This window comes from Rhipicephalus microplus, chromosome X (genome assembly GCF_043290135.1).
Source record: "Rhipicephalus microplus isolate Deutch F79 chromosome X, USDA_Rmic, whole genome shotgun sequence".
In the NCBI taxonomy this organism is placed as follows: Eukaryota; Metazoa; Arthropoda; class Arachnida; order Ixodida; family Ixodidae; genus Rhipicephalus; species Rhipicephalus microplus.
The window spans coordinates 224,205,618-224,218,842 of NC_134710.1; the positions used below are offsets into that span (position 1 = coordinate 224,205,618).

A 13,225-nucleotide genomic window follows, 5' to 3' on the forward strand; every position below is an offset into this window, starting at 1 on the left:
ATATCCAAGAATGCTAGCCACAGGGGTCTGTGTTCCTTTTCTGCTATTTCGATGCACTGCGTGAGTGAGAACAGATTGTCTTCCAACCTCCTGTGTTTCCGAAACCCATTCTGCAGTTCCCCCAGCACCCCCTCATCTTCTATCCATGTCTGCAGTCTTTCCTTTATAATCTGCATCGTCAGCCTGTAGACCACTGATGTCACTGTTATAGGATGGTAGTTGTTTATGTCAGCTTTGTCCCCCTTTCCTTTATAGATCATGCTCATCCTGCGAAGTTTCCATCCATCGGGAACTTCACCATCGATTATTATTTTGCTCACTGCCTCTCTCAAAGCCTGCTTAGACTTCGGACCTAATGTCCTTATCAGCCTAATTGGAATGCCATCTGGGCCTGTTGATGTACTACTAGGAACCCTTTTCTCAGCCCTTTCCCACTCTCGTTGTGAAAATGGAGCCATTGCACCACTTGATTCGTCCTTGTCTATTGTGGTGCATAAAGTCCTTCTTTGTTGAAATTTTTCTGTCACCCTTGTTCTTATATATTCAATAGCTTCGTCCCCTTCTAGCCTGGCACCTTGGGCTGTAGTTATAAAACTCTGCTCTAGGCTCGTCTCATTTCTTAGGGAGTTTAGATGGTTCCAAAATTTCGCGGCTGCCTTTCTATCTTTTTTATGTACTTCTGCCAGCCACTGAGCTACCTTTCTTCTAATCTTTTCATTGATCAGAAGGGATGCAGCCCTTCTACAGCTTAGAAAGGTTTCCCATTTTCTTTCAACATCATCTGTCGGTTCACCCCGCTGCTTAGCATGTCTGTGTTCCCTAGAGGCTTCCTGACGTTTTGCTATGGCTCTCTTAACTTCCTCATCCCACCAACGTTTGGGTTTGTGTCTTCTTTTCCGGGGTGACTTGTTACGCGTCTTAGCAAGCTCTAGCTCAAAGAGTCTACTTATATTCGTGTATGTCCACACTGTCATATTATCCTCCGTGATTACTTTCTCAATTTGTTTAGTGGCTATTTCAATTTGCCTTTCTGAATAAAAATTTTTCTGTAGTTGCTCATCTAGTCTCCTTCCCACTTTCACTGCTCTTCCAAAACTTAGCTTGATACGTTTGTGATCACTACCCAGACTTCTGGAGCCACCTTCATCTATGTGCATTCCCCTGAGCTTATCATACATCCTGTGTGACATGAGTGCATAATCTATTGTCGACTGCAGCCTTCCTACCTCCCATGTTATTTGCCCTTCACACTTCTCGGTACTGTTGCAAATGATCAAATCAAGCCTTTCACACATATCCATGGTCATTTTGCCTGTCGGGTCGGTATACCCATCTATATCTTCTATGTGCGCATTCATGTCTCCTAGTATAATTATCTCGCACTCTCTTCCTAACTCCTGAATGTCCTTTGATATACACTCTACCATTGCCTGGTTTTCTTCTCTGGCCTTTGCTCCCGTCCACAAGTACATGAAACCAAGGAGTGTCGTTTGACCTGCCACTTTCCCTTTTAGCCACAAATGTTCCTTGCACTCCTGCTTGACCCTTTGCCAGTCTGTACTTTTATGAATGAATGCCCCAATACCACCCCCCTTTCTGCTGCCTTCTGTTCTATTACAATATTCCCACGCGTAGTCCGGATTGTTCGGAGGTTGTTCCATATCCCAGAGATGTGTTTCTACAAAACCGTATACCATCGGCCTCTCTTCCCTTAGCTGTTCTTCTATCTCTTCCCACTTCAGCCTGTTCCTACCACCCTGCATGTTAATATACCCTATGCCTGAATGGGCTCGGCGCTCGTGGCTACGTCTATTTATGCCCCGGACTCTACCTATCTTAGACATTGGTGCCACTTTGAAATCGTATCTGTCCATAACACCTGTCGAAGAGTCTCCCTGGTTGTTTTCCTCGTTACTAGCTATCCTGCACCCCGAAGGGCTCGCTTGCCCCCCAAAAAAGCTACTGCGCGTTCTGCAAGTCGCCAACCCACCTCATGACCTAGTCGCCCATCGAAGTGAATTCTGTCTCGTTGAAAACCACCCCACCTATGCACCTGTCTGTTTATTTCCACCACCTCAAAGCCTTTATCTCGACTCATTCGCCATATCTCTTGGTTTGCATTGACAACCGCTCTTTGCAGGTTGCTATCACGCACCGGTACCTCCGGTATCGTGCATATCACTACCTGTACCTTAGGAGAAGTGGTGCGCATGTCATCGACGCCTTTCGCCAGTGTGGCTGCTAGTCCTGCTGTATCTTCATTTAAGACATCATTTAAACCACCTGAAATTATCACGAGGTTTCGTCTATCAGCTGTAGTTTTGAGTTTTGCACTCGCTTGCCTCATGACTGCTTCCATCTTGAGTCCTAAGAACGCCCCTACTGCAACCCTCTTGTCACCTCTTACCCTCTTTTTGATGGCTTCTGTGCATCGATTTAAATTCGAATCCCCGGCGATTATCACATGCTGTGACTTTTCAGCTGGAGCGTCCTGCACCTGGGGGCTACTTGCACCTGTGACGCCAACTGCTTTCTCCCCTCCCAGCCCCACCACTACCTCGCTGAAGCTGGGCCTTGCGACAGTTGAACCGGCTAAACCTGTTTTTTCCAAACTTGATCGCTCTTCCTTCTCCACCGTTCTGGTTGCCGGTTCTCTACTGTTCTCTCCTTAGGCCGCTTCTTTGTTCAGCTTCGCTAGTGCTTCCTGGGTGGACTTCAGTCTTTCTCCCATTGCCCTCGTTTTCTCTTGCTCTGTCGCCAACGCAGTCTCGAGCTCATCGATTCTCACCAGCAGTTCCCTTTGGGCAACCATCATTTTCTCCATTTTTTCCTCGACCTCACATTGCCTACACTTCGCGTCAGCCTCTTCTCCATCCGCTTCTACGCTTGGGTCCACTTTCAAACCCACTCCACATCCTGAACACTTTACAGTCTTTTTAGCCATGTCTTTCTGACACCAATTGACCCTATACTCAATAATTACTAAACTCGAGCCCTGCACTACGAAAAAAAAACGAAAGTCTAAACTCTACCACAAAAATTTGCGTGTTCAATGTACGCGCACCTCCCCCACGGGGTGGCAAAAGGAAAAAAACAACAAAAAAATTTCAAACACACACACCCGCACTAACTAATAAATACCTGGTGACTGGCCCCCGAAAAGGCCGTACCATAAAATAAGTGCTACGAAGATTTCAACCGCTGCCTTATAATTATAAAGACAAGCTCAAAACATGCAAAAACACTTATCTGCGCAGTCGATCCGGAGCGCTTGAAAAACACGTCCATCCACCGTGACAGCCCGAACCCATGCTAAGGTGGCGCCATCTCGCGGCTGTCGATACCAAATGCGTCAGCCACGGCTCCTCCATGAACATACTACCCCATAATCTAGTACGCTATACCTCCGCTGCACGTCCGAGGCACTCTAACGCAGTACCTCCAGAATACCATTCACTGATTTTCTTGAGCAGAACATCAAATACATGTTTTGTTCACTCTCTCCACACGCAAGACTGTCGTCTTTCGACGACATCTGCAGATTAAATGTACCTACGGGGCCAATTTTTTATTGTATGAAACTTTATGCCTCCATCGATCTGCTTGCTTTACGCGGAAATGGAAAATTTCCCCAGATGCTGACAAATTTCTCTTTTCCCCTATATACAACAAAATTCCTTATATCTAGGGAAATTTCCTTAAAGTTGGCAGCACTGTTTGGCATAATGCGGTGGAGCTAGGGTGTAATTTTGGCGTGCCCACATGTTCACTCATGCACCATGACGCGTAGCAGGTGTATCCACTGATAAAGGCTCAGAAACGCATTAAACGCCCTAAAAACGAGCAATTACACGCTTTCGCAGGCTCGGGCGTGCGCGCTCCTAGTGCAGACGCTTTTGGGATCTTCAGTACCACGGAGGAAGGAAAGGTAAGGAGAGGCCCTGACGTCACTCGTTGTGAAGCTGGGATGAAGCTGGAAGTCGGCCATATTGACTAGGCGAATTCTCCTCGGTTGTTTACATCCGAATGTAAAGCAGAAGGCACGACTCTCTCTCCGGCTCGGAAAGCACGTGGGCTGCGCATCGCGTGTGTCGTGACGATCCGAAACTAATGGAACGGGGCTCATTACTCTGAGCCTGCGGGACACCTTTAGCGAAATCGCTTCGTCTGAGTAATAACAGGGAGTAACAGCTCGCCGAAAACGAAGCAACTATGAGAGAACGCGGGCTAGATGCACTGACAACGGCGAGTGCTTTCACGTCATTAATTCAGGAACTGTACAGACAACACGATCGGTCGTGCGCCTTCTACTGTTGCATTCCGCCACGCAGCCGACGCAGCGTCCTGCCACTGTGTCCGTGTTCCGCGTGAAACTTACCGGCGTCAGCATTCTGCGACCATGGTGACTTTGAGCACGGTGCTAGTGACAGTTGAACGCGGTTGCTGTTACGTTGAGACTACATGCAATGCTGGTGGAGAGTGTACCAAGCGGAACAGAAAAGGTGTTTTAATACGCACATGCAAGTTGTTACTGTACACACACAACACGAAACTACGTATGTGCACATGGTCTTCATGGCGTCTTGCTGGGCCCAACAGCGTCGTCCATTGTCACAAGCAAAAGCACTGCTCAACCTTCACTGACCTGCAAGGCGTTCGTCGTCATTCAGCTTCGTCATGGTGCCCAACGCAATTTCGCTGAACACTAACTGCTTCATCCGCGTCATCCGCCGCACGACACATGGATATGCACTTGTTCTACGCACTGTTGAAACCCCGTGATGGACGAGGATTTGTAAACGTTGCTAAAAGTAATGTAACTGCCAGGAGAACACTGCGTAACCAATAACGTGGCGCAGAGCACAGATATTGTCCGCCACGGCTCAGCACGAGACCTGGGGAGGCACACATTCCGCCGCCAGCCGCGGCCGCTCACTGCGAGACCGCGTAACCATAACAACGCCGCCATTGTGCCTAGTGAATATGGCCGCCATGATGTCATTTCCGCCACACTTTTCACGCCCTGCGCCGGCTGGGCATGCCCTCTCCTTACCTTTCCTTCTTTCCTTCCTCCGTGTTCAGTTGGATGGATGGATGGATATGGCTGTACCCTTCAGATCGGGCGGTGGCTAGCGCCACCAAGCCGTAATACTTAATGAACCAAAAACTATAGTTTTTTTTTTCCTTAAAAAAAGAGTTTGAGGATTCGTACTTTGCAGTGAAGAGTTTAATTTTCACTCGTGCCTTGACTTTATCCACCAATCAAATAACCTCCTTCTAGTTAAGTCTACTTGCTTAAAGTCTATTTTGCCCTCCCGGTCCCTAAACCCCAGTGCTTTGAAAAACTCTGCGCCATCATCCTGAACTATAGGGTGAAGCCCTTTACAGAACATGGGACTACAGCGCCGCCGCTATTGTAAACCGCCGGAGAATCAGCCGAGATACGGCACGGCTACCTCGTTCACTCCACTGCCCCCTTTTTGTACACTTTGACGGTGTTCACAATCTTGCTAAACGCTAGAACACAAAATATTGCGTTTTCTAGTTAGTTTTGTTGTCAAAAGACGGCGCTACAATCTACTTACTTCTGCCACTCAGCGAATATTGTGTTTCAGTTTTGATACATTCAGCCTATGGGGAGTTTCGCAACTTTTATGTTTGAATGACTCTGGCGCCAGATTTACTTCTAGTTGTTTAACTTGTTTAACTCCACTTTTGAAGGAATCTTTTGCGTTGTGCTGCAAACAGAAAGGTATGTGGAGTTCCATATTCATGGTTTCTGAAGAAAATCATTGCTTTTTGTTCGGTAACTTACCGCTATGTCTAATCTGCGAGACAGCAGCTTCACGAGTTGGTATAGCGTGCTTCGTGTTGTTCCGTAAATGCTGTTGTCAGAGTGGCAGATCAGTATTTAAAGAGGCTAGCTGCGACAGTGACTTCTGAAGGCCTAGCGGCGACACCGGCGCAGACATCGCGTTATATGAGAGCGAGTACAGAGGTACGATGGGGTGGCCGCAGTCGTAGGCTCGTATTTGCGACTGAGATCGCGACGCGGGTGCTAAATCACCGATCGCGGTGCCCGTCTCACGGTTGGGCGATAAGCCTACGCAGATTTCCTTAGTTTCGATTGTTTACGTGCAGGTGCGTGTGATGGCTCGCGGTGGAATAGCGGCGAGAGGTAATAGCCGCCGTCGATGCGGCAAGAACGCTGGAGGGTACGCCCAAGATTTGAGGCGGCGGAGGGAAGAAGAGGGTGTGCAGCTGCGTAACCTCGGAGCTCCAGCATCACACGGAGAAGGCGGCTCGGGACCCGAGCGAGCGGGAGTCATGGTCAACGAGATGGTGTCCCAGCTGTACGCCGACAGCCCCGAGCTTCAGATACAAGCCATTCAGTGCATCGGCAAGCTCCTGTTGCAAGACCCGAAACCACCCATAGACGACGTATTCAGTACGGGCATGGTGCCAATGCTTGTCCCGTTGATGCAGCGGGACGACCACATCATCCTGCAGTACGAGGCAGCCTGGTGCCTCAGCTACATCACTGGTGGCACATCGCTGCAGACGTGGCGCGTCGTCAAAGCCGGTGCAGTGCCTCTGTTCGTGCGCCTCCTGAGCTCGGAGGTTGAAAAGGTGCGGGAGCTGGCCGTCGTGGCGTTGGGCAACATCGCCGTCAACTCATCAGAGTGCTGCGACTACGTGCTCGACCAGGGCACCCTGATGGCGCTGCTAGAGCTCTTCAAGTAGTCTATGAGCGTCTTGATGAAACGTCAAGTCACGTGGGCGCTCTCCAATTTGTGCTGGAGAACGCCACGGTTCGAGAAGGTGCAGTCATGCTTACCCATCTTGTTGCGTGTGCTATTCGCCCGCGACCCGGAAGTGCTTACTTATGTTTGCTGCGCGCTATCATACCTATCCTATGGGCCGAACCACCAGAAACAGGTTGTGATCGACGCAGGCGTTTGCAAGTGGCTCGTGAAACTCCTGACTCACAAAATTCAATCGGTAGTGTCGGAAGCGCTGCAGGCCATCGGCCACATCGTCACCGGAGACGACGCGCAAATTCAGGAGGTTATCAACTGTAACGCCCTGCCCTGCCTGCTAGCCCTACTCTCGTCCCCCGAAGAGTCCATACGCAAGAATGCGTGCTGGACACTCTCCAACATCACGGCCGGCAACCAGCAGCAGATACAGGCCGTCATCGACGCCAACATCTTTCCGGTATTGGCAGGCATGCTGTCTCGAGGCGATCTAGAGATCCAGAAGGAGGCCGCACGGGCCATCACCAACGCCATTTCGGGTGGCTCTCAGAACCAGGTGCGCTTCCTTGTGCAGCAGAAGTGCATAGATGCTCTGTGCGAGCTGCTTAGTGCGGAAGACCAGGAAGTGGTGCAGGTGGCACTGAATGGACTGGACAACGTTCTCCGGCTCGGCGCCCAAGACGCGCAGCCAGGGGGGGCCAACCCGTATGCCGTGCTTCTGCTGAAGTGCTTTGGCATGAACCACTTCGAGTTCCTGCAGTCTCACGAGTATGCCTACATCTACCCCGAAGCTTTTGAGATGATCAAGAGCTACATCGACATACTTGTATAAGCATGCTTGCCAACAAGTATGCCGGCCAGTTACCGACGAAGTGTACGTTTCGACCATATACGCGCCTCGCCTGAGTGCAGTTATGATCGATTGTTATTTACAAATACATGACAGAATTTTATCACATCTATAACTAGAAATCTGTCTGATGTTTCTGAACTCATACGTAGCTTACTTACTTTTTCTTCTATGCAAGTTTTCTTCACTGCTGCTTGTGCAAGACATTGGGCCTGGGACCGCACCTATACTAAAGCGACCGCCAGTGCACTTTCTTCAACGGGACCCGGAGGGCATCATATGATCGTCATTGTTCATTAAATTTCATGTGAAAGCTTATATTGTTTTCGAAAGTCATTTGAAGTTTCTAAAATAAATATACACTGCTGCACCCCGTACATGTGCCCCGTCCTTATTTACTTAATATCTTAGATGCAGCATGCTATGCTGTAAGAAAAGCCCGTCAAGTATGCATTTTACCTCACAGGTTTAATGCTTCAGTACTAAGGTGTTCATTATGGGCACGATCTTATTTCCGTGCTCAAATGGAACCTTCGTTCTTGTCATGTGCAATAGGTCGAAGCCCGCGTAAACGTCCCTGTTGTAGTGCGTGCGCGGGGCCCTCGACCAATCGCGTATGGCGAGGGCGAACGTTCTATTGTGTGCCATAAGGCAATTCATGTCCGATGAACGTCCAGTAATTTGGGCGATATTACCAGGTATGTCCAGTGCACGTACTGAAAGGGCTAACTGCAGATCCAGGGGTGTAGCCAGAAATTTTTTCCGGGGGGAGGGGGGGGGGTCACACCAACTTGACTAAGGGGGAAGGGGGGAGGGGCACAGGCATCAGCTTTCCTTTGTGACGTCACTATTGGCGGTATTTTAAACAGATGGTGTACATGTATATCAAGTCATGAGATTCTCTTCTTCCCATGCGTATGGCTGTGAAGAGAGTAAGTAAATGTACTGGAAGAATCATTGATTGAAAGCCCCATATGATTATGAGAAACGCCGTAGTGGAGAGCTTCAGAAATTTAGACCACCTGGGATTCTTGAACATGCACTTAAATCTGAGCACACAGGCCTACAGCATTTTTGCATCCATCAAAAATGCAGCCGCTGCAGCCGGGATTCGATCCCGAGACCTGCGGGTTAGCAGCCGAGTATACCTTAGCCACTAGACCACGGCAGCGGGGCAGTACTGTAAGAAGTACTCTAAATACAGTAAACGACAGGTACAATGACCATTTGGAGCAATGGCCTCTCGTCGCACCATTGACTGGACTACTCTTCTAAAACGCATTATTGCATTGACCCACCCGAACGGAGAAAACATCGTTAATCGTTAATCTTTGTTAAGCGTAGATGGCGTTCTCCTCATCGGGGCGAAGTGCGTTTGACAGGTCAAGGAGGGTTCCGCTTACAACTAGGAATGAGAGGTATACGCAGCATGTTTTTGTACACTCATATTTACATTTAGGTTTTTTCTTACTTTGCTGAGCGAATTTCCTACTGTCGATGTCTGTGACTGCATGCCTATGGGGATTATTTTTATGTTAATCTCTATATGTCAAGCAGCCCCGACGCAGTGGTAGCTTTTAGTCAGCATTTTTTACTTCACTGCGCGAACCCAAGCATGCTTGCTTACGCAATGAGTAATTTTTTCTAAGATATGCTGCACGTTTGCGAGACAATTTAGCACACGTTATTTTCCAGGCAGACTTTCCGTTGCATTGTGACTTTTGATAGCAATGAAGTACTCCAATAGTAGAGGTTTTATCATGCAAACTGTGAGGGCAAGGTAATCATTCATGAGAAATGTTCCCTTAGTCTTGATCGAAAGTGAACGTGCGACCGGACTATACCTACTGACATAAAACTATAGCTTGTTCGCTGCGTATATGGGCTAAAACACTTAAATACGCGCAATAAAACGCAGAATGTCCTCATTTGTTTTTCCGTAGCTTTCTTCACTCAGCTCCCTGAAACGATAGCGTTGCGGCAAGATGTCTTCCGTTGTTTGCAAGCGTGCAGCCGAGATTTCTCTTTACGTCAACAGATTCAGAACTGTATACAGAATATTTCACCGCGCAGAATACGGCATTCATGTTTCTAGCACTTACACCGGTGTGAATAGGAGCAGGCTCGAACCACACAAAATCTTCAGTGATCGGTTCACCAGTGATGAAGGAATGAACTCCGGAGTTGTTCAAAGCAGAGTGCGCCATAATCCATTTCTCAGAACGCGTGAACTCCACGAGAACTGCCAGCGCACGCAACACGACTTACTGTGCACCGCCCATGCCTGTTTGTTGTCTGTTTCGAGAATTCTGATGCGAGTCGCTGGAATTTCACTGTTGCCACCAACTCCTTCGCGTTCATCCACGTTTGTGGTATTTCATCACAACGCGACAGAAACTAGCAGCCTTCTGTATGGGCGCACTCACAAGTGTGAGACGTCTCGTGCACAGAGTAAGATACTGGGAGAGCAGGACCTCACCGGCACCTGAAGAGAAGCGGAGAAAATGTGTACCAGCGAATCTTTCCGCCAGGCGAGAAACGCGCGCTAGTGTTCAAGGATGAACTTCATCTGGCGACATGTATATCGTCGCTAAAGTTGTCGTTTCTCGCATTCAGGGTCACTGCCCGAACTTTGCTGAGCGCGTTGCTTCCTTGCAATGCGAAGTCACCCCTGTTATGCCAGCGAGTCCTCGTCAAACGTCCGTGCCTCTGAAAAAGGCAATCTGGGTCAAGGCCAGCCCGCCGTCTGCCTGACGCGAACATCTCAACGGCGTGAACACGCGCGGCGCCTCTCTCGCCCACGTGCATTGAGTCAGCGGCGCACGTGACAGCGAGCCGGCGTTCTCGTGTCTGGTGGTCTGACGCATGGCGCGGCAACCCCATTGGAAGAATCTGCGCTGACGACCAGCGGCGCTTCTGATTGGACATTTTGGTTGGACCCGGTGTAAATAAAAGAAGCCCTGCGGCGCGTCGCGATCGGCAGTCCTAGAGAGAGGAGTCCCCATGTCGGAGGGCCGACATGTGTGTGAGTCAGCGGTCTTAGGCGAAAGGCTGACCTATGTGTTAGAGAGGAGAGCTCGGCTCTTCGAGTCTCTGTCGGCCCCAGTGCCGAAATTGTAACGCCTCTGTATATATGCTGTACATAAACCTTGTTTAACTCACCGTCGTCTCGTCCGCTCGTCTTATCGGCTCTGCGCAGAAGCAGTCGCGAGCTGATAAACATACGCTACCAAACGGCTGGTGACCTTCCCGGCGGAGTTGAAAGCAGTGGCGCCTCCGGGGCCGTGTTGGCGTCGCCGTCTTTCGCAACAGTGGTGGCTTCGGCGGGATCGGTCCGCCTACGCAACAGTGGTTGGCAGCTGCGGGATCGGCCGGCGTCAGCGACATCGATGCGGTGAGTGCCTGATGTTTTCCCCTCAGTTCACCAGACTACTCTAGCTCAGGTTGTAGTAGTTTAGAGAAGGGCTGTGTGAAGCATTGAAGTGAGCTTTGATCGTTTCAAGCCAAGTCGAAGCGCTTTGAAACCAAAGTTAATGCGGAGGGGGTAAACACGGGAGTGTGAAAAATTGCTTGCGCGTCTTGCTAGTAGGCTTATAGTGGGTACGGCAAGTAGATTCTTAACAGGGGAAACAGCAAGAGGCTAGTGTGAACGATGGAGAACCTTAAAGTGAAGGAACTCATCGAAATTTGTGAGGAACTCGGCATTACTTTGGGCCGTGCGAAACGAAAGCAAGCGATCCTTGAGATCATGAAGGATGAGGGAGTGTCGGCTGAGGAAGTCGATGAGGCCTGGGTGGATATCAAAGCACGCCGTGAGGAGGCTGAAAGGCGAGAAGTAGAAGCTCGCGAACGTGAGGAGGCTGAAAGGCGCGAAGCTCGCGAACGTGAGGAGGCTGAAAGGCGCGAAGCTCGCGAACGGGAAGAAAGGCGCGAAGCTCGCGAACGTGAAGAAAGGCGAGAAGCTCGCGAGCGCGAGGAGGCCGAGAGACAAGAGCGCCTAGAGTTGAAACGACTAGAATTGGCAATCCTACAGTGTTCGCAGGCGCCTAGCGTAGCTTCTCCGACGATTCAGGTCAGCAGTATTAGAATTCGGGATCAACTGCCACCGTTCGTAGTAGGCGAGGACATGGCGAAGTATCTCGTCAAGTTTGAACACGTCTGTGAGCGAAACGCTTTGGAGCGGTCTCTTTGGGCGCGGAACCTGCTAGCTCTTCTTCCCGGCGAAGTGTCCGACGCGATAACTTGCTTGTCGAGGGAAGCGTTTGAGAGCTATGACGAGGTTAAGGAAGTGCTCTTGAGACGTTATAAGTTGTCACCCGAGGCTTTCAGGCAAAGGTTCCGGTATGCTGAAAAGGGGAATGAGTCACACGTTGACTTCGCGTTTCGTCTTAAAGCCGATTTGATTGAATGGCTCAAGGGCGAAGGTGTTTATGACGACCGCGATAAAGTGGTGGAATGCGTTGCATTGGAGCAATTCTACCGCTGCATCGAGGAGGATGTCAAACTTTGGCTGCAGGACAGACTTGGAGACGTACAGTTAAACAAGGCAGCTGAGTTAGCTGAGGAGTATTATACTCGCCGAAAGTTGCATAGCAGGGCAGCGCGCGTTGAAAAGGATGAAAAGAAAGAGGGCTTTTCAAGGAAACCTGATCAACGGAAACCCGTTCCGCACCGTAATTTCAAAAAGGACCCGTCTCTTACGAAGGACAGTGTAGGGGAAGGGCAAACAGAAGCGGAGAGATCGAGTGAGGTTTCTACCACACAGGCATCTGAATCGGAAAACAAACGGAAGCCGCTAATCTGCTACAACTGTAAAAAGGAAGGGCACATCGCGAGAAACTGTCAGGAAAAGTTTGCCTTCGCAACGATCCGAGAATCAGAAAAAAACATTCGGTTGTTGGAGCCGTATCTCCAAGAAATTAGGGTCAATGAGAAAACGTGCCGAGCACTTAGAGACTCAGCGGCAACCATGGACGTTGTCCATCCTTCATTGGTGTCTCCGGATGACTTCACAGGAGAATGCACGTGGATTAGGCAAGTCGCCGAGGTGCAGAGTGTTCGCTTACCAATCGCCACGGTTGTCATTGAAGGCCCGTTCGGTAAGCTTCGCACCGAAGCAGCTGTGTCTGCCGCGCTAAATGATCGTTTTCCTTATCTTTTCTCCAACAACTCGGAGCAGCTTCTCAAAGAGCAAGGCAAATCGTTCTTCCCCAACTTAGCGTGCCTGGCTCTCACGCGATCGCAAGCGCGGAAGCTATCGCGGCAGCTTGATCTGGTTCAATGCGGTGAACTCTCAAGTGACCTTGTCGGCGGGTCGACGGAACCCCAGAAAGGAAAGTTTCCGCATGAGTCATGTGAGCAGTCACGCGAGCGGCCCGTCGCCGAACTGACCGGCGCGGTTTCCGTAGAAAGGGGAGACGACATGGCGCCATTGAGTCAGAGCGAGAGGGCTGCAACGCTCTCGCCTGTAGCGGAAAGTTGGAGCGAGCTGCCGAGAGTTGATCGAGAGACGCTCATTCGGGAGCAGCGTGAGGATCTCTCGATTGAAGCGCCAGTGGAAAGCCAAATTGAAGCGCTAGTGGAAAGCCAGAAAAACGCGGCAAAAGTGCTGTCGAAG

General features: G+C 49.9%; 1 protein-coding gene across 1 annotated transcript; it reads left to right on the top strand.

Moving 5' to 3' along the window:
- Window positions 1–5,264: 5,264 nt before the first annotated feature.
- On the top strand, window positions 5,265–7,985 carry LOC119187521 (importin subunit alpha-7). Its single transcript, XM_037435661.2, is given in 2 exon segments — window positions 5,265–5,752; window positions 6,142–7,985. A coding segment is annotated over 1 exon segment (1,440 nt). The 5' UTR covers window positions 5,265–5,752; window positions 6,142–6,150; the 3' UTR covers window positions 7,591–7,985.
- Window positions 7,986–13,225: the final 5,240 nt, after the last annotated feature.